The sequence below is a fragment of the Panulirus ornatus genome, chromosome 35, assembly GCF_036320965.1.
Source record: "Panulirus ornatus isolate Po-2019 chromosome 35, ASM3632096v1, whole genome shotgun sequence".
In the NCBI taxonomy this organism is placed as follows: Eukaryota; Metazoa; Arthropoda; class Malacostraca; order Decapoda; family Palinuridae; genus Panulirus; species Panulirus ornatus.
Genome location: NC_092258.1, coordinates 17,189,752 through 17,210,097, shown reverse-complemented (window position 1 = coordinate 17,210,097; position 20,346 = coordinate 17,189,752). Strand labels below are relative to the sequence as shown.

The following is a 20,346-nucleotide window of genomic DNA, read 5'->3' as shown; positions in this document are numbered from 1 at the left end:
ATAATTGGAACAAACCCCCATTAAGATTTGTTACCATTTCCAGTGGGAGAAAGTTCCATCAGTGTATCACTGGTGCATTAACAATGGCATGGGAACTAAAGGTGTCTCCTCTCCAATCACAACTCAGGAAAAAATCTAAACTTCATGAAAATTTAAAACCAAAAATGCACTAGTCTCGGATTTCAAAAAGGAAACTACCAATATACCTTGACAATTAAGAAGCTTCCTCAAAGGGGTAGCCACAGCAAATCTCCATAACTAATAAACTTCAGCATTGCTTCTTAGCCTTAGGTACCTCACCTCAAGCAGGCCATTGGCAGAGGGTAACCTTAGCACAGTGTTTTTAGAGGCTACTACCTAATGTTCCCACCATGTACAAATACCTATGTTTAACTAATGATCCAACCTACTACTTCTACTTAATGCTCATATGTTCCTCCCTACTTTTATTTATTGTTCCTACCATTTTGCCGAAAGGCAGGGCTAGCACACAGCACTCACTGTAGAAAAATCTAGAGTTAGGAAGAATAAGCTGTATGAGTTGTTTGGGGATAGGGGATTAAGAATACTTCCCACGTATTCCCTGCGTGTCGTAGAAGGCGACTAAAAGGGGAGGGAGCGGGGGGCTGGAAATCCTCCCCTCTCTTTTTTTTTTTTTTTTTTTTTTAATTTTTCCAAAAGAAGGAACAGAGGGGGGCCAGGTGTGGATATTCCACTAAGGCCCAGTCCTGTGTTCTTAACGCTACCTCGCTAACGCGGGAAATGGCGAATAGTATAAAAGAAAAAGAAAGAGTTGTTTGTCAAGTGTAGTGTGTGAAATGGAGAGACTATATCATTTGGGTCACCTCTAAATAGACCTCCCCAGACTGGTAACCTTAGTGTATCATTGGTACAAATGCCTCAGGGTTATGAGATATTCTGGCCTGAATCAAGACCCAACCAGTTCACCACCAAAATTGGGATCTATGTACTAAAGGGTACTAAGCCCTGATGAAACACTAAGGAGAAACCAGCTAAAGAGGAATCACTACAACTTCTTATGGAAAGACACCTTAAGAAAGAATCCCCCTAATTCATAATGCATACACTAACAGGGGCACAGGAACTATGACTTCAAGGTCTACCTTTGCCTACAGCCACCAATGACCTCGGGTTAAAGATAATCTTACCTTTAGGATTGGTAACCTGTAATTCTGAGAACCTACAACCACCTCTGAAGACACACATAGACTGCACTCTGGGTGGAAGGCCTCCAACTCCGTGGACTCTAGTGTATCACATTATAACAGACATGACACCCAGAAACTTTGGGGTCAATTCTCACTTCCTCTAACATGACATGGGAATAACAAGTCTCTTGTCAAAAATTATGCTTGGGAAGTGAGTCAGTTGTTGTTCGCTGATGATACAGCGCTGGTGGCTGATTCATGTGAGAAACTGCAGAAGCTGGTGACTGAGTTTGGTAAAGTGTGTGGAAGAAGAAAGTTGAGAGTAAATGTGAATAAGAGCAAGGTTATTAGGTACAGTAGGGGTGAGGGTCAAGTCAATTGGGAGGTGAGTTTGAATGGAGAAAAACTGGAGGAAGTGAAGTGTTTTAGATATCTGGGAGTGGATCTGTCAGCGGATGGAACCATGGAAGCGGAAGTGGATCATAGGGTGGGGGAGGGGGCGAAAATTTTGGGAGCCTTGAAAAATGTGTGGAAGTCGAGAACATTATCTCGGAAAGCAAAAATGGGTATGTTTGAGGGAATAGTGGTTCCAACAATGCTGTATGGTTGCGAGGCGTGGGCTATGGATAGAGATGTGCGCAGGAGGATGGATGTGCTGGAAATGAGATGTTTGAGGACAATGTGTGGTGTGAGGTGGTTTGATCGAGTAAGTAACGTAAGGGTAAGAGAGATGTGTGGAAATAAAAAGAGCGTGGTTGAGAGAGCAGAAGAGGGTGTTTTGAAATGGTTTGGGCACATGGAGAGAATGAGTGAGGAGAGATTGACCAAGAGGATATATGTGTCGGAGGTGGAGGGAACGAGGAGAAGAGGGAGACCAAATTGGAGGTGGAAAGATGGAGTGAAAAAGATTTTGTGTGATCGGGGCCTGAACATGCAGGAGGGTGAAAGGAGGGCAAGAAATAGAGTGAATTGGAGTCATGTGGTATACAGGGGTTGACGTGCTGTCAGTGGATTGAAGCAAGGCATGTGAAGCGTCTGGGGTAAACCATGGAAAGCTGTGTAGGTATGTATATTTGCGTGTGTGGACGTGTGTATGTACATGTGTATGGGGGGGGGGGGGGCCATTTCTTTCGTCTGTTTCCTTGCGCTACCTCGCAGACGCGGGAGACAGCGACAAAGTATAAAAAAAAAAAAAAAAAAAAAAAAAAAAAAAAAAAACCTTAATATCAGTTGGACTGACATCCTAAGGCCTAGGTAGCTACGAAATTGTTCGTAAGTCCTAATGGAAAAGCATCCAGCTGACTTTATAAACTTATGGAGGACTGAGGGGAGGAATTCTCTTGAATTATCCCTAATTCTTTGTACGTGAAAAGGAATTCTACCTCCAAAAGAAAGCTCTGATGATACCATAACCATCTGTGGGTAAGAAATTAAAGTACAAACTTTTAAGTATAAGAAATTAAAGTACAAATTTGAAGTACTCTTTAAACAAAATTTTACTTGTGCAATATAGCAGATTATCATGTTCCAATCACAAACTCAAATGAGTGACATATATCATGAAATATAGTCATTCCAATTTACATCATTGCAATAGGATAATGAGATTTGATCAGATATATATATATATCTTTTTTATTCAGCAAATCTTTATTTTGCCTTCTTGGCCATTGTTTCCTTCTTGGCCTTTGTTTCCTTCTTGGCCTTTGTTTCCTTCTTCACCACTGTTTCCTTCTTGACCTTTGGTTCTTTCGTGTCCTTTGGTTCCTTCTTGTCCTTTGATTCCATCAAGGCCTTTGCTACCTTCTTGGCCTTTGCTTTCTGCCTTAACCTCATGCTTTGTTTCCTGATTTGAAAATATGCTAACTTCAAAATCTTGTTCTTCATCTGCTTTGCTCTTCCAAGCTTGAACCGATCAAAGTCAGTCATGTTTGTGCGCTGAAAGAGATTACACTACTGGTTATAAAATGGCCAGGAAGGGAAGGACTGGCCCTATTAATATTAGATATTCTGGTTTCACCAAATAGTGGAAGATGGCCCATTTACACAATATATAACAGGAAACATAACTGTAGGGAAGAAAAGCACAGTGGTGTCAATATTATCTAATTGTCCAGAGCTGCAACAATACAAATAAGAAATAATAGTAAAAAAAAAAAAAAAAAATCAGGATGGCACATGAAGCAGTGAAACACATTTCTAACAGATGGTTCAGTACCAACATGTCAAGGATCACATTAGGAGGAAAGGGACTGACACATCATTGCCAGATCTGGGTGATACACCAGCTGGAGAAAAATACAGATGTTTTTGAATGTTTGGGCTGAGAAAAATGGGAACTGCTGAAGGAGGTAAATGGGATAGTAGTAACAACCAATAATGAGGTGAGGGGATGGTGTGAATATTCTGAAGGACAGCTGAATGTGTTTGACAATACGGTGGCACACATAGGGAGTTTGGATTGTGGAGGTATGTGAAGTATGAGAATCATAAAAAGTGGTTTGAAGACAGAAAGGGTTGTGAAAGCCTTGTGCAAGGTGAAATATGGCTAGGGAGCTGGAAAGGATGGCATTCCCATTGAGTTCTTTCAGAAAAGGAGGTGACTGCTTTTGACTGGTCAATAAGAATTTTTAATGTATGGATGGATCACAATGAAATGCCTCAGTACTGGCAGAATGCATGTAAACTGCCACTGTACAAAGGCAAGGGGAACAGAGATGAGAGCTCAAACTACATAGGTGCAAGTTTATTGACTGTACCAGTTAAGTTGTATGGGAGAAACAATGTGGTTTCAGGAGTGAAAAAGGATGAGTGAATCAGGTGTTAGCTTTAAAACATGTGAGAGGAACATTAAAGAGAAAGAGGAGGATTCACTATTCCTTCAAACATACCCATTTTTGGCTCTCTGAGGTAATGCTCTCTCTTTCCACACATTCCTCGTCGCTCCCAGAACCTTCGCCCCCTCCCCCACCCAGTGATTCACTTCTGCTTCCATGGTTCCATTTGCTACCAAGTCCACTCCCAGATATCTAAAACACGTCACTTCCTCCAATCTTTCTCTATTCAAACTTTCTCTATCAAACTTATGACATAACGACCTTGCTCTTATTCACATTTACTCTCTACTTTCTCCTTTCAAACACTTTCCAAACTCAGTCACCAACTTATACAGTTTCTCACTTGAATCAACCACCAGTGCTTTATCATCAGCGAATAGTGACTAACATTTCCCAGGCCTTCTCGTCCCCAACATACTCCATACTCAGCTCCCTCTCCAAAACTATTGCATTTACTCCCCTAACCATCCCATCCATAAACAAACTAAACAACCATGGAGACATCATACATCCCTGCTGCAGACTGACCTTCACAGGGAACCAGTCATTCTCCTCTCTTCCTACTTCTACACAAGCCTTGGTAAAACTTTTTCACTGCTTCTAATAGCTTACCTCCCAAACCATCCATACACTCTTCAAGACCTTCCACAAGGCATCTCTATCAACCCAATCACATAAGCCCTCTCCAGATCCATTAATGCTACGTACAAATCTATCTGTTTTTCTAGATATTTCTCACAAGCATTCTTCAGAGCAAACACTTGATCCACACATCCTCTTCTAATTCTGAAACCACATTGCTCCTCCCTAATTTGATGCTCTGTATATGCCTTCACACACTCAATCAATAACCTAACATACAATTTTCCTGGGATACTCAATTTATGCCTCTGTAGTTTTAACACTAACCTTTACCTACTTTACCTTTGCACTATACATGCATTCCGCATATCCACAGGCACTTCACCATAATCCATACGTACATTAAAAAGCCTTACCAACCAATCAACAATACAGTCATCCCCCATTTTTAATAAATTCACCTGCAATACTATCCAAACCCACCAACTAGCTGGATTTCATCTTTCACAAGGCTTTTACCACCTCTTCTCTCTTAACCATTCTCTCTGACCCCTCTTACTTCGCACACCAACCTGACCAAAACACGTTATATCTAACACTGTATTATCAAACTTATTCAACAAACCTTCAAAATACTCACTCCATCTCCTCACTTCATCACTACCTGTTATCACTTCCCTCCTTGCTCCCTTCATCGATGTACCCACTTATTCTCTATTGCACATTATTTAACTCCTTCCAAAATATCTATCATACTTAACTGCCGTCTCCCGTGTCAGCGAAGTAGTGCAAGGATACAGATAAGGAATGGCCGAACTCACTCACATACACATACCCTTTCATTACTTACTCAATCAAACCACCTCACACCACATACTGTCTTCTAACATTTCATTTCCAACACATCCACCCTCCTCAGCACAATCCTATCTATAGCATTGTTGTAACCACTATTCCTTCAAACATACCCATTTCTGCTCTTCAACATAACATTCTCGCCTTCCACACATTCTTCATCACTCCCAGAACCTTCACTCCCTCCCCAACCCTGTGACTCACATCCGCTTCCATGGTTCCATCTACTGCTAAGTCCACTCCCACATATCTAAAACACTTTACTTTCTCCAGTTTTTCTCCATTCAAACTCACCTCTCAACTGACTTGTCCCTCAACCCTATTGAACCTGATAACCTTACTTTTATTTACATTTACTCTCAACTCTCTTCTTTCACACACTTTACCAAACTCAGTCACCAGTTTCTGCAGTTTCTCACCCAAATCAGCCACCAGTGCTGTATCATCAGCGAAGAACAACTGACTCACTTCCCAAGCCCTCTCATCCACAACAGACTGCATACTTGCCCCTCTCCAAAACTTTTGCATTCACCTCCCTAACAACCCCATCCATAAACAAATTAAACAACCATGGAGATATCACACACCCTTGCCGCAAACCGTCATTCAATAGGAACCAATCACTTTCCTCTCTTCCTACTCGAACACATGCCTTACATCCTCAATAAAAACTTTTCACTGCTTCTAGCAACTTACCTACCACACCATATACTTTTAAAACCTTCCACAAAGCATCTTTATCAACCCTATCATTTGCCTTCTCCAGATCCATAAATGCTACATACAAATCCATTTGTTTTTCTAAGTATTTCTCACATACATTCTTCAAGCAAACACCCGACCCACACATCCTCTACCACTTCTGAAACCTCACTGCTCTAATCTGATGCTCTGTCCATGCTTTTACCCTTCCAATCGATACCCTCCCATATAATTTCCCAGGACTAGAGGAATTTTATGCCTCTGAAATTTGAACACTCACCTTCATAACCTTTGCCTTTGTACAATGGCACTATGCATGCATTCCACCAATCCTCAGGCACTTCACCATGATCCATACATACAATGAATAACCTTACCAACCAGTCAACAATACAGTCACCCTCTTTTATAATAAATTCCACTGCAATACCATCAAAACCTACCGCCTTGCCGGCTTTCATCCTCCATAAAGCTTTCATTACCTCTTCTCTGTTCAACAAACCATTCTCCCTGACCCTCTCACTTTGCACAACACCCCGACCAAAACACCCTATATCTGCCACTCAATCATCAAACACATTCAACAAACCTTCAAAATATTCACTCCATCTCCATCTCACTTCTTCCCTAATCGTTATCACCTTCCTATTTGCCACCTTCACCAATGTTCCCATTTGTTCTTGTCTTATGCACGGTATTTACCTACTTCCAAAACATCCTTTTATTCTCCCTAAAATTTATTGATACTCTCTCACTCCAACTCTCATTTGCCCTCTTTTCCATCACTTGCACCTTTCTCTAGACCTGCTGTCCCTTTCTTTTATACATCTCCCGGTCATTTGCACTACTTCCCAGCAAAAATCATCCAAACATCCCTCTTCTCTTTCACAAACAATCTTACTTCTTTATCCCACCACTCACTCACTATCCTTCCTAATCTGCCCATCCCTCGCCCTTCTCATGTCACATGCATCTTTTGCACCTTTCTCTTGACCTCCTGCCTCTTTCTTTTATACATCTCCCACTCATTTGCATTTTTTCCCTGCAAAAATCGTCCAAATGCCTCTCTCTTCTCTTTCATTAATAATCTTACTTCTTCATCCCACCACTCACTACCCTTTCTAATCAACCCACCTCCCACGCTTCTCATGCCACAAGCATCTTTTGCGCAAGCCATCACTGCTTCCCTAAAAACATCTCATTCCTTCCACACTCCCTTACATCAATTGCTCTCACCTTTTGCAATTCTACACTCAATTTCTCATGATACTTCCTCACACAAGTCTCCTTTCCAAGCTCACTTACTCTCACAACTCTCTTCTCCCAACATTCTCTCTTCTTTTCTGTAAATCCAGGGATACGGGAGAAAGAATACTTCCCACGTATTCCCCATGTATCGTAGATGACTAAAGGGGGCGGGAACAGGGAGGCAAGAAACCCCTTCTCGTATCTAAATTTCTAAAAGGGGAAACAGAAAGTATCTTTATAGTCTCCCTAAAGTTTAAAGATAATCTCACACACTAACTCTCATTTACCCTCCTTTTCACCTCATGCACCTTTCTCTTGACCCCCTCCCACTTTCTTTTATACATCTCCCAGTCATTTACACCATTTCCCTGCAAGTATGGTCCAAACGACTCTCTCTTTTCTTTCACTAACAACCATACTTCTTCATATCGTCATTCACTACACTTTCTAATCTGCCTACCTCCCATCTTTCTCATGCCACATATATTGTTGTTGTTCGCCAATGATACAGCTCTAGTGGCTGATTCGGGTGAGAAACTTCATAGGTTGATGACTGAGTTTGGTCAAATGTAATAAAGAAAGTTGAGAGTAAATGTGAATAAGAGCAAAGTTATTAGGTCCAATAGGGTTGAGGGACAAGTTACTTGGAAGGTAAGTTTGAATGGAAAAAAATTTGTGAAGTCAAGTGTTTTAGATATTTGGGAGTGGACTTAGCAGTGGATGGAACCACAGAAGTGGAAGTGAGTCACTGGGTGGGGAGGGGGTGAAGGTTCTGTGACTGTGAAGAATGTATGGAAGGTGAGAACGTTATCTCGGAGAGTAAAAATGGGTATGTTTGTAGGAATAGTAGTTCCAACAATGTTATATGGTTGTGAGGCATGGGCTATAGATAGGGTTGTGCGGAGGAGGGTGGATATGTTGGAAATAAAATGTCTGAGGACAATATGTGGTGTGAGGTGGTTTGATCGAGTAAGTAATGAAAGGGTAAGAGAAATGTGTGGTAGTTAAAAGAGTGTGGCTGAGGAAGCAGAAAAGGTGTTAAACCTGTTTAGACACATGGAGAGAATGAGTGACAAAAGATTGACAATGTGGATATATGTGTCAGAGGTGGAGGGAAGAAGTAGAAGCAGGAGACCAAATTAGACATGGAAGGATGGAGTAAAAAAGATTTTGGGCAATCAGTGCCTGAACATAGAGGAGGGTGAAAGGCATGCAAGGAATAGAGTGAATTGGAACGATGTGGTATACTGGGGTGGACGTGCTGTAAATGGATTGAACCAGGGCATGTGAAGTGTCTAGGGTAAACCATGGAAAGGTCTGTGGGTTCTGGTTGTGGAAAGGGAGCTGTAGTTTCGGTGCATGACACATGACAGATAGAGATCAAGTATAAACAAATGTGGTCCTTTTCTCTTTTCCTGGCCCTACCTTGCCGGAAGGGGGTTCTATTTCCTAGGTGGCGGAGTGGCGACAGAAATGGATCAAGGCAGCGAGTATGAATATATACATGCATATATATATATGTAAGGGGAGTGGGGGAGGAATGGGATGTATTTAGGGAAGCAGTGATGGCTTGCGCAAAAGATGCTTGTGGCATGAGAAGCGTGGGAGGTGGGTTGATTAGAAAGGGTAGTGAGTGGTGGGATGAAGAAGTAAGATTATTAATGAAAGAGAAGAGAGAGGCATTTGGACGATTTTTGCAGGGAAAAAATGCAAATGAGTGGGAGATGTATAAAAGAAAGAGGCAGGAGGTCGAGAAAGGTGCAAGAGGTGAAAAAAAGGGCAAATGAGAGTTGGGCTGAGAGAGTATCATTAAATTTTAGGGAGAATAAAAAGATGTTCTGGAAGGAGGTAAATAAAGTGCGTAAGACAAGGGAGCAAATGGGAACTTCAGTGAAGGGGGCTAATGGGGAGGTGATAACAACTAGTGATGATGTGAGAAGGAGATGGAGTGAATATTTTAAAGGTTTGTTGAATGTGTTTGATGATAGTGTGGCAGATATAGGGTGTTTTGGTCGAGGTGGTGTGCAAAGTGAGAGGGTTAGGAAAAATGATTTGGTAAACAGGGAAGAGGTAGCAAAAGCTTTGTGGAGGATGAAATCTGGCAAGGCAGCATGTTTGGATGGTATTGCAGTGGAATTTATCAAAAAAGGGGGTGACTGTATTGTTGACTTGTTGGTAAGGTTATTTAATGTATGTAAGATTCATGGTGAGGTGCCAGAGGATTGGCAAAATGCTTGCATAGTGCCATTGTACAAAGGCAAAGGGGATAAGAGTGAGTGCTCAAATTACAGAGGTATAAGTTTGTTGAGTATTTCTGGTAAATCATATGGGAGGGTATTGATTGAGAGGAAGAAGGCATGTACAGAGAATCAGATTGGGGAAGAGCAGTGTGGTTTCAGAAGTGGTAGAGGATGTGTGGATCAGGTGTTTGCTTTGAAGAATGTATGTGAGAAATACTTAGAAAAGCAAATGGATTTGTATGTAGCATTTATGGATCTGGAGAAGGCATATGATAGAGTTGATAGAGATGCTCTGTGGAAGGTATTAAGAATATATGGTGTGGGAGGCAAGTTGTTAAAAGCAGTGAAAAGTTTTTATCGAGGATGTTAGGCATGTGTACGTGTAGGGAGAGAGGAAAGTGATTGGTTCTCAGTGAATGTAGGTTTGCGGCAGGGGTGTGTGATGTCTCCATGGTTGTTTAATTTATTTATGGATGGAGTTGTTAGGGAGGTGAATGCAAGAGTTTTGGAAAGAGGGGCAAGTATGTTGGGGATGAGAGAGCTTGGGAAGTGAGTCAGTTGTTGTTCGCTGATGATACAGCACTGGTGGCTGATTCATGTGAGAAACTGCAGAAGCTGGTGACTGAGTTTGGTAAAGTTTGGAAAAGAAAGTTAAGAGTAAATGTGAATAAGAGTAAGGTTATTAGGTACAGTAGGATTGAGGGTCAAGTCAATTGGGAGGAAAGTTTGAATGGAGAAAAACTGGAGGAAGTAAAGTGTTTTAGATATCTGGGCAGTGGATCTGGCAGTGGATGGAACCATGGAAGCGGAAGTAAATCATAGGGTGGGGGAGGGGGCGAAAATCCTGGGAGCCTTGAAGAATGTGTGGAAGTCAAGAACATTATCTCCGAAAGCAAAAATGGCTGTTTGAAGGAAAAGTGGTTCCAACAATGTTGTATGGTTGCGAGGCAAGGGCTATGGATAGAGTTGTGCACAGGAGGGTGGATGTGCTGGAAATGAGATGTTTTAGGACAATATGTGGTGTGAGGTGGTTTGATCGAGTAAGCAATGTAAGGGTAAGAGAGATGTGTGGAAATAAAAAGAGCGTGGTTGAGAGAACAGAAGAGGGTGTTTTGAAATGGTTTGGGCACATGGAGAGAATGTGTGAGGAAAGATTGACCAAGAGGATATATGTGTCGGAGGTGGAGGGAACGAGAAGTGGGAGACCAAACTGGAGGTGGAAAGATGGAGTGAAAAAGATTTTGAGAGATCGGGGCCTGAACATGCAGGAGGGTGAAAGGCGGGCAAGGAACAGAGTGAATTGGGTTGATGTGGTATACCGGGGTCGACGTGCTGTCAATGGATTGAACCAATTGAGTGGGAGATGTATAAAAGAAAGAGACAGGAGGTCAAGAGAAAGGTGCAAGAGGTGAAAAAGAGGGCAAATGAGAGTTGGGGTGAGAGAGTATCATTAAATTTTAGGGAGAATAAAAAGATGTTCTGGAAGGAGGTACATAAATAAAGTGCGTAAGACAAGGGAGCAAATGGGAACTTCAGTGAAGGGCGCAAATGGGGAGGTGATAACAAGTAGTGGTGATGTGAGAAGGAGATGGAGTGAGTATTTTGAAGGTTTGTTGATTTTTTTTTATATAACAAAAATATTTCCCTTTATAGAAACTTAGAGCAGTATGGTTTCAGAACTGGTAGAGGATGTGTGGATCAGGTGTTTGCTTTGAAGAAAGTGTGTGAGAAATACTTAGAAAAACACATGGATTTGTATGCAGCATTTATGGACCTGGAGAAGGCATAAGATAAGAGTTGACACAGATGCTTTGTGGAAGGTCTTCAGAGTATATGGTGTGGGAGGTAAACTGCTAGATTTAGTGAAAAGTTTTTACCAAGGATGTAAGGCACAGTGTATGAGTAGGAAGAGAGAGTGATTGGTTTCCAATGAATGTCCGTCTGTGGCAGGGGTGTGTGTGATGTCCCATGGTTGTATAATTTGTTTATGGATGGAGGGGTTAGGGAGGTAAATGCAAGAGCTTTGGAGAGAGGGGCAAGTATGCAGTCAGTTGGGATGAGAGGGCCCAGGAAGTGAGTCAGTTGTTGTTAGCCGATGATACAGCTCTAATGGCTGATTCGAGTGTGAAACTACAGAAGTTGGTGACTGAGTTTGGAAAAGTATGTGAAAGGAGAAAGTTGGGAGTAAATATGAATAAGAGCAAGGTTATTAATGTTAAGCACAGTAGGGTTCAGGGACATGTTAATTGGGATGCAAGTTTGAATGGAGAAAAATAGGAAGAAGTGTTTTTGATACCTGGGAGTGGACTAAGCAGCCATGAAAGTGGAAGTGAGTCACAGGGTGGGGGAAGGGGCGAAGGTTCTGGGAGTGATGAAGAATGTGCAGAAAGAATGTTATCTCAGAGAGAAAAAATGGGTATGTGTGAAGGAATAGTAGTTCCAACAATGTTATATGGGTATGTGTGAAGGAATAGTAGTTCCAACAATGTTATATGGTTGTGAAGCATGGGCTATAGATAGGGTTATGCAGAGGAGGGTGGAAGTGCTGGAAATGAAATGTTTGAGGACATTATGTGGTGTGAGGTGGTTTGATCAAGTAAGTAATGAAAGGGGTGAGAGGTGTGGAAATAAAAAGTGTGTGGTTGAGAAAGCAGAATAGGATTTGTTGAAATGGTTAACACATATGGAGAGAATGAGTGAGGAAAGACTGACAAGGTGGATGTGTGTCAGAGGCGGAGGGATGAAGAAGTGGAAGACAAACAGAAGATGGAAGGATGGAATGAAAAAGATTTTGAGCGATCAGGGCCTGAACATACAAGAGGGTGAGAGGCGTGCCAAGAATAAAGAGAGTTGGGGGTTGACGTGCTGTCACTGGACTGAACCAGGGCATGTGAAGTGCCTGTGGGGCCTGGATGTGGATAGGAAGCTAGAGATGAGTGTGAAAGAATGTGGCCTTTTCTGTCTTTTTCTGATGCTACCTCGCTGAAATGGGGTAGCAATGCTGTTTCCTATGGGAAAGGGTAGCATCGGGAATGGATGAAGGCAAACAAGTATGATCACGTGTATATATGTATACATCTGTTTATGTGTATGTATATGAGCATATGTTGATATGTATATGGATGTATAGGTGCATGTATGGTCATTTATGTATATATTGTATATGAGTGGATGGGCCATTCTTTCTTCGTCTGTCTCCTGGTGCTACCTCGCTAATGCTGGAAATGGCGATCGAGTATAATAAATATGATAATAAAAATGTACAACGAAAGTAAAGCAGTTGATGTTATCTATCACGACTTTCCAAAAGCTTTTGATAAGGTTTCACATCAAAGATTACTTGCAAAAATTAAGTCACATGACATTGATAGGGTTGTAAATCAGTGCATAAAAAACTGGTTAACTGACTCTAAAGAGCTGTGATTAATGGCCAAGCCTCAGAATGGTTAGACTTAACAAGTGTAGTAACAAAAGGATCAGTCTAGGGATCAGTTCTCTTTCTCATACATCAAGATATCAAAATTTGCTCGATACAAAACTGGGAAATGAATCTACTGATGAATTTGAACGTCTACAGCTTCATAGATAGCAAATGAATCTGAATGTCAATAAGTGCAAAGTTTTACATATTGGTAGTAAAAACATAAAGGCATGCTACAGGACGAATTCTGTTGAACTGCAATGAGTAAATGAGGAAACAGACGAGGGTGTAATAATCTCTGGTGCCCTAAAACCAAGCAAGCAGTGTAAAGCAGTAGCATGTATGAACAAAATTCTTGGCTTCCTAGCTATAGCCTTCAACTTTAAGTCCAGGGAAATCATCCTTACTCTTTAAAATTAATTGGTTTGCCCACATCTTGATTATTGTGTTCAGTTTTGGTCACCTTAACTTAAAAAAGAAAAAAAAAGTCAGACATGAATGATTTCGTTGAAAAGTCCTAAGTCATACGTCAAATGGTAGTTCTCTAAATCTAGTTCTGAATAATGGTTTCCATTAGTTTACCAACTACAGATATTCAGCTGATTGGACAATAATTTCCAGGCAGTAATTTATTACCTTTTTTGAAAATGGATATTACATATGGAAGCTTTTACTCCTCCGGGACTTTCCCCATAGCAAGTGACTTACTGAACAGAGCAGTCAAGGGTTTGACCATTTAATTTTCCATCTCTTTCACTGTTCTCAAATGAAATTTACCAGTGCCTGCTTTTTCATTTTCATTCCTTTAGTTCTGACAGTATATCTTCAATTCTTATGTCCTTATGTTGCAAAATGTCTTCCTCTCTCAACAATGGAACTTAATTTGGACGAGCTGCATCTTCAATTGTAAATACTAACGTGGAAAAATCTTTGCCATGTCTTAATTAAAGTGAACCAAATCATCATTTTCAGATTTTAATGGACCAACTGACTGAGTAATGGCTCTTGCTCCTGAAATATCCATAAAACTCCTTCAGGTTTCTACTAAGGTCTAGTGAAGCCTTCACTCACAGAGCCTGAGCTAATCCCAGGATGCTGGATTGTGTCATTGGTTAACTAAATTGCTGAAAGCTGCAGCCCTCAGGCCTACATAGCCCCCACAGCCAGGTTGGTCTGAACATCAATTCTTTAAACTTTTGTAGAATAAACATGATGTTTCTGAAGAATAAAACATTTTCAATTTTGAATTACTCATTATGGAAGTTAAAGGTATCTCTCAAGGATCACTCCTCATAACCCCCTACTTCCCATAAAGATAGAACATATCATGAAAGATGTGGTTCAACCAAGCAAAGAGTTTTCCAGGAACATAAACCCAGCAGTTGGTGTGGTACCTATGCAGCCATATAACACATCTAATTCATATTCTCATCATGATGTTACTGATTTATAGCCAACTATCTATTAACTAAAATGTAACTTTTTTTTTTCTTTTTTTTTTTTTTTTGTCGCTGTCTCCCGCGTTTGCGAGGTAGCGCAAGGAAACAGACGAAAGAAATGGCCCAACCCCCCCCATACACATGTATATACATACGTCCACACACGCAAATATACATACCTACACAGCTTTCCATGGTTTACCCCAGACGCTTCACATGCCTTGCTTCAATCCACTGACAGCACATCAACCCCGGTATACCACATCGCTCCAATTCACTCTATTCCTTGCCCTCCTTTCACCCTCCTGCATGTTCAGGCCCCGATCACACAAAATCTTTTTCACTCCATCTTTCCACCTCCAATTTGGTCTCCCTCTTCTCCTTGTTCCCTCCACCTCCGACACATATATCCTCTTGGTCAATCTTTCCTCACTCATCCTCTCCATGTGCCCAAACCACTTCAAAACACCCTCTTCTGCTCTCTCAACCACGCTCTTTTTATTTCCACACATCTCTCTTACCCTTACGTTACTCACTCGATCAAACCACCTCACACCACACATTGTCCTCAAACATCTCATTTCTAGCACATCCATCCTCCTGCGCACGACTCTATCCATAGCCCACGCCTCGCAACCATATAACATTGTTGGAACCACTATTCCTTCAAACATGCCCATTTTTGCTTTCCGAGATAATGTTCTCGACTTCCACACATTCTTCAAGGCCCCCAGGATTTTCGCCCCCTCCCCCACCCTATGATCCACTTCCACTTCCATGGTTCCATCCGCTGCCAGATCCACTCCCAGATATCTAAAACACTTCACTTCCTCCAGTTTTTCTCCATTCAAACTCACCTCCCAATTGACTTGACCCTCAACCCTACTGTACCTAATTACCTTGCTCTTATTCACATTTACTCTTAACTTTCTTCTTCCACACACTTTTCCAAACTCAGTCACCAGCTTCTGCAGTTTCTCACATGAATCAGACACCAGCGCTGTATCATCAGCGAACAACAACTGACTCACTTCCCAAGCTCTCTCATCCCCAACAGACTTCATACTTGCCCCTCTTTCCAAAACTCTTGCATTTACCTCCCTAACAACCCCATCCATAAACAAATTAAACAACCATGGAGACATCACACACCCCTGCCACAAACCTACATTCACTGAGAACCAATCACTTTCCTCTCTTCCTACACGTACACATGCCTTACATCCTCGATAAAAACTTTTCACTGCTTCTAACAACTTTCCTCCCACACCATATATTCTTAATACCTTCCACAGAGCATCTCTATCAACTCTATCATATGCCTTCTCCAGATCCATAAATGCTACATACAAATCCATTTGCTTTTCTAAGTATTTCTCACATACATTCTTCAAAGCAAACACCTGATCCACACATCCTCTACCACTTCTGAAACCACACTGCTCTTCCCCAATCTGATGCTCTGTACATGCCTTCACCCTCTCAATCAATACCCTCCCATATAATTTACCAGGAATACTCAACAAACTTATACCTCTGTAATTTGAGCACTCACTCTTATCCCCTTTGCCTTTGTACAATGGCACTATGCACGCATTCCGCCAATCCTCAGGCACCTCACCATGAGTCATACATACATTAAATAACCTTACCAACCAGTCAACAATACAGTCACCCCCTTTTTTAATAAATTCCACTGCAATACCATCCAAATTCTTATGTTTACATGTATTTTTTTCTAATACTGCTTCTGAGGCTCGTCCCCTCCTTTTTTCATCCCCATCGTTCCGTCACCCATCATTAGGGACTCAATGTGTAAATTTCAACTCTAAACTAAGGCCACATAAGTTACGTTAGCTTACTTTTTGGTACACGTACTTCTTTCACTATATAATGGGACATAAATTTCAAAGACTTTTGTAATGTCCAAATAATGAACAGCTTTCTGCAATTCAGACAACATTTAAGGGTTAGACAATAGTCAACAGGGATTCAACACATCATTGCAACATTCATAAAAAGGAATATGCATAAAATGAAGGATACAACTGAAAGTACACAAAAGTAAAAGAAAAATGAATTGATAAGGTGTTTCAAAAATATAGAAATACAGAGTGACTGCTGTTTGTAGGAGGATCTTGAAAGATGAGGCACATAAAACCTAAATGGACATTTTAACCAACAGCCATTTATCAGTTATGAGTCACATTATGAGTTACACGTAAATTTTCTTACCACAATGTCTTTCTTTATGTTCTTGTTCCATTCAGACTTTATAAATTTCTTGTTAATGTCAGCTTTTATCCAGGCTGCTCTCACACCCTTGGTCTTTTGGCTTCGGCAGATTTTTAGCTGTCAATAAAAAATGAAACAATTTATGCATACACCTTACAAATCAATGATAGCTGCAAGCAACAACTTTGCTGTTATGAACAACTTCAAGAAGTAACTCATTTCATGTGTCAGTAGGCATCCCTACCCTAATATAAGTGAGTGACACGAAAATTTGAATATGAATATTGGCATAAACCTTTATAATTCACAAAATCTTGCAACTCTGGAGGTAAAAATTGTGTATAAAAGACAGTACTTCAATTTAATGGAGAATATCATACCCAAAACTTTGGCATGGCAATGGGTAACCAACTATCACCTGTGTTAAGCAATCTTTACATGGAATTCTTTGAAACAAAGTTACTAAAGGATATCTTACCCACTAATGCAATTTGGTTTAGGTATGTAGATGATGTTCTTTTTGCATTTGGCCAACAAATGAATATTTACAAACATTTCTCCTTTACTTAACAATTTACTACCTTCCATCAATTCTACTGTAGAAATTGAAAATAATGGTATATTACCATGTTTAGACTGCATGAGCCATAGGGATGGAAAGAAGTTTAGCATATAGAGAAAACCTACCAATGTATGCTTACCATTACTACACCATTTTTAGACTGCATGAAGCGTCTGGGGTAAACCATGGAAAGCTGTATAGGTATGTATATTTGCACGTGTGGACGTATGTATATACATGTGTATGAGGGTGGGTTGGGCCATTTCTTTTGTCTGTTTCTTTGCGCTACCTCGCAAACGCGGGAGACAGCGGAAAAAAAAAAAAAAAAAAAAAAAAAAAAAAAAAAAAAATGATCCATAGGGATGGAAATAAGTTTACATTGTTTTTATCATTTTGCTTTGTTGCTGTCTCCCGCGTTTGCGAGGTAGCGCAAGGAAACAGACGAAAGAAATGGCACAACCCACCCCCATACACATGTATATACATACACGTCCACACACGCAAATATACATACCCATACATCTCAATGTACACATATATATACACACAGACACAAACATATATACACATGCACACAATTCATACTGTCTGCCTTCATTCATTCCCATCGCCACCTCACCACACATGGAATAACATCCCCCTCCCACCTCATGTGTGCGAGGTAGCGCTAGGAAAAGACAACAAAGGCCACATTCGTTCACACTCAGTCTCTAGCTGTCATGCAATAATGCCCGAAACCACAGCTTCCTTTCCACATCCAGGCCCCACACAACTTTCCATGGTTTACCCCAGACACTTCACATGCCCTGATTCAATCCATTGACAGCACAGTCGACCCCGGTATACCACATCAGTCCAATTCACTCTATTCCTTGCCCGCCTTTCACCCTCCAGAATGTTCAGGCCCCAATCACTCAAAATCTTTTTCACTCCATCTTTCCACCTCCAATTTGGTCTCCCACTTCTCTCGTTTCCTCAACCTCCGACACATATATCCTCTTGGTCAATCTTTCCTCACTCATTCTCTCCATGTGCCCAAACCATTTCAAAACACCCTCTTCTACTCTCTCGACCACGCTCTTTTTATTTTCACACATCTCTCTTACCCTTACATTACTTACTCGATCAAACCACCTCACACCACATATTGTCCTCAAACATCTCATTTCCAGCACATCCATCCTCCTCCGCACAACTCTATCCATAGCCCACGCCTCACAACTATACATGCCTTATATCCTTGGTAAAAACTTTTCACTGCTTCTAGCAGCTTACCTCACACACCATATACTCTTAAGACCTTCCACAAAGTATCTCTATCAACCGTACCATATGCCTTCTCCAGATCCATAAATCCTACAAACAAATCCATCTGTTTTTCGAAGTATTTCTCTTATACATTCTTCAAAGCAAACACCTGATCCACACACCAATCTGATGCTCAGTACATGCCTTCATCCTCTCAGTCAATACCCTCCCATATAATTTCCCAGGAACACTCAAGAAACTTAAGTCTCTGTAGTTTGTACACTCACCTTTATCCCCTTTGCTTTTGTAAAATGGCACTATGCATACATTCTGCCAATCCTCAGGCACTTCACCATGGTCCACACATACAGTGAACATCCTTACCGACCAATCAACAACACAGTCACCCACTTTCTAAATAAATTCTACTGCAATACCACCCAAACCCACCGTCTTGCCAGATCTTAAGCAAAGCTTTAGAGCTCACCACATACTTAGCAAGAAACACTTCCAACCTTACCATGTACTTCATGAGAAACACTTCAGAGTTACCACGTAGTTAATGAGAAACACTTCAGAGTTACCACGTAGTTAGTGAGAAATACTTAAAAGCTTACCATCTACTCAATGAGAAACACTTCAGAGCTTATCATATACTTAATGAGAAAAACTTCAGAGCTTACCAAGTAACTGGTGAGAAACATTTCAGAAAATCTGAACTCCTGGCGAGGGACTCTAGAGCAGGGACCATCTATCAAAGCCTGAAAGTTTTAGTCACAGTTATTATCAAAAGCCAGTATTAAGAAATATCAATTTTGACTGCTTTAACTTTGAGCAAGAAGTATTTTCAACTCTGATCTTGCACTAATTTTCTCAAAACCAGGAAAACTCAATGTCTCAAAGCTTCAATGAAGCAAATTTTACTTATATGTATTGGGATAATCAAATATTCACAGAAAGAACTAATATACATTACATTTAACTTTAGGGAGGAAAAAAATACTCATTACACTTTTGAGCAATTCATCAAGTCAAATTGATAGTGATATGTTCAGCAACTGATAAATAGACTCAATAATCTTTTTTTCAATATCAACATAACTGCATACATTTGTATTGGGTAATATTTCTTAAAATGGACATGAAAGTTACTCCTAACCAGAACAAAGAGTTTATGTACAAAAAGGAAGATTTGGTTCAAAGTTGAAGAGACTGAAAAGGATGTGCAACATTAAAGACAAACACAAATGAAATCTGGGAAAAAGTTAACTATGATTAGTTTTCACAGTACATTAAAAAGAAAACTGCCAGGGCCCTTCACTGAGAAAAAAAAATTAAAAGCAAATACTTTTTACATTCATATACAGTATTGCAAATGGGCATCTGTCAAACTAAGAATTACACAGGAACAGAAGGAGCCAAACAAGGAGTGCTTATCCTCCTCAAAGGATGTACTGTAACCAAGATGAGAAAAGAGAAGATATAGGAAGTATGTTTGAGGAAAGGAACCTGGATGTTCTGGTTCTGGGTAAAGGGGAAGAATGGTTTGGGAATGTCTTATGGGTAAACTTAGAGGATGCTTTGAGTGCAAAAGCTAAAGGGTAGCATTACTGTTGAAACCAGTTATAGGAATGTGTGAAAGAATGTAAGCAAGCAAGCTCCAGGCTGAAGTGGGTAAAAGTGAAAGTGGATAGCAAGAGAAGGGTGATAAGAAGGGCTCATGCACCTAGCAATGAAAAGAAAGGATGACAGTCAAGGATTTTGGGAGCAGCTGAGTGAGTTTCTCAGCAGTTTTGATAGGTGATTTT

At 40.7% G+C, this 20,346-nt stretch overlaps 1 protein-coding gene across 2 annotated transcripts in view; it reads right to left on the bottom strand.

Annotated features, from left to right (window-relative positions):
* Window positions 1-2,786: 2,786 nt before the first annotated feature.
* Window positions 2,787-20,346, bottom strand: part of RpL14 (ribosomal protein L14) — an 80,966-nt gene continuing 63,406 nt past the window's right edge. For both annotated transcript variants that reach the window (XM_071683121.1, XM_071683120.1), the window contains exons 3-5: window positions 19,222-19,299; window positions 16,729-16,845; window positions 2,787-3,107 (exon numbers count right to left, since the gene is read on the bottom strand). In XM_071683121.1, coding sequence (XP_071539222.1) covers window positions 2,820-3,107; window positions 16,729-16,845; window positions 19,222-19,299 — 483 coding nt within the window. In that variant the 3' untranslated portion in view covers window positions 2,787-2,819. The remainder of the gene's footprint in view (window positions 3,108-16,728; window positions 16,846-19,221; window positions 19,300-20,346) is intronic.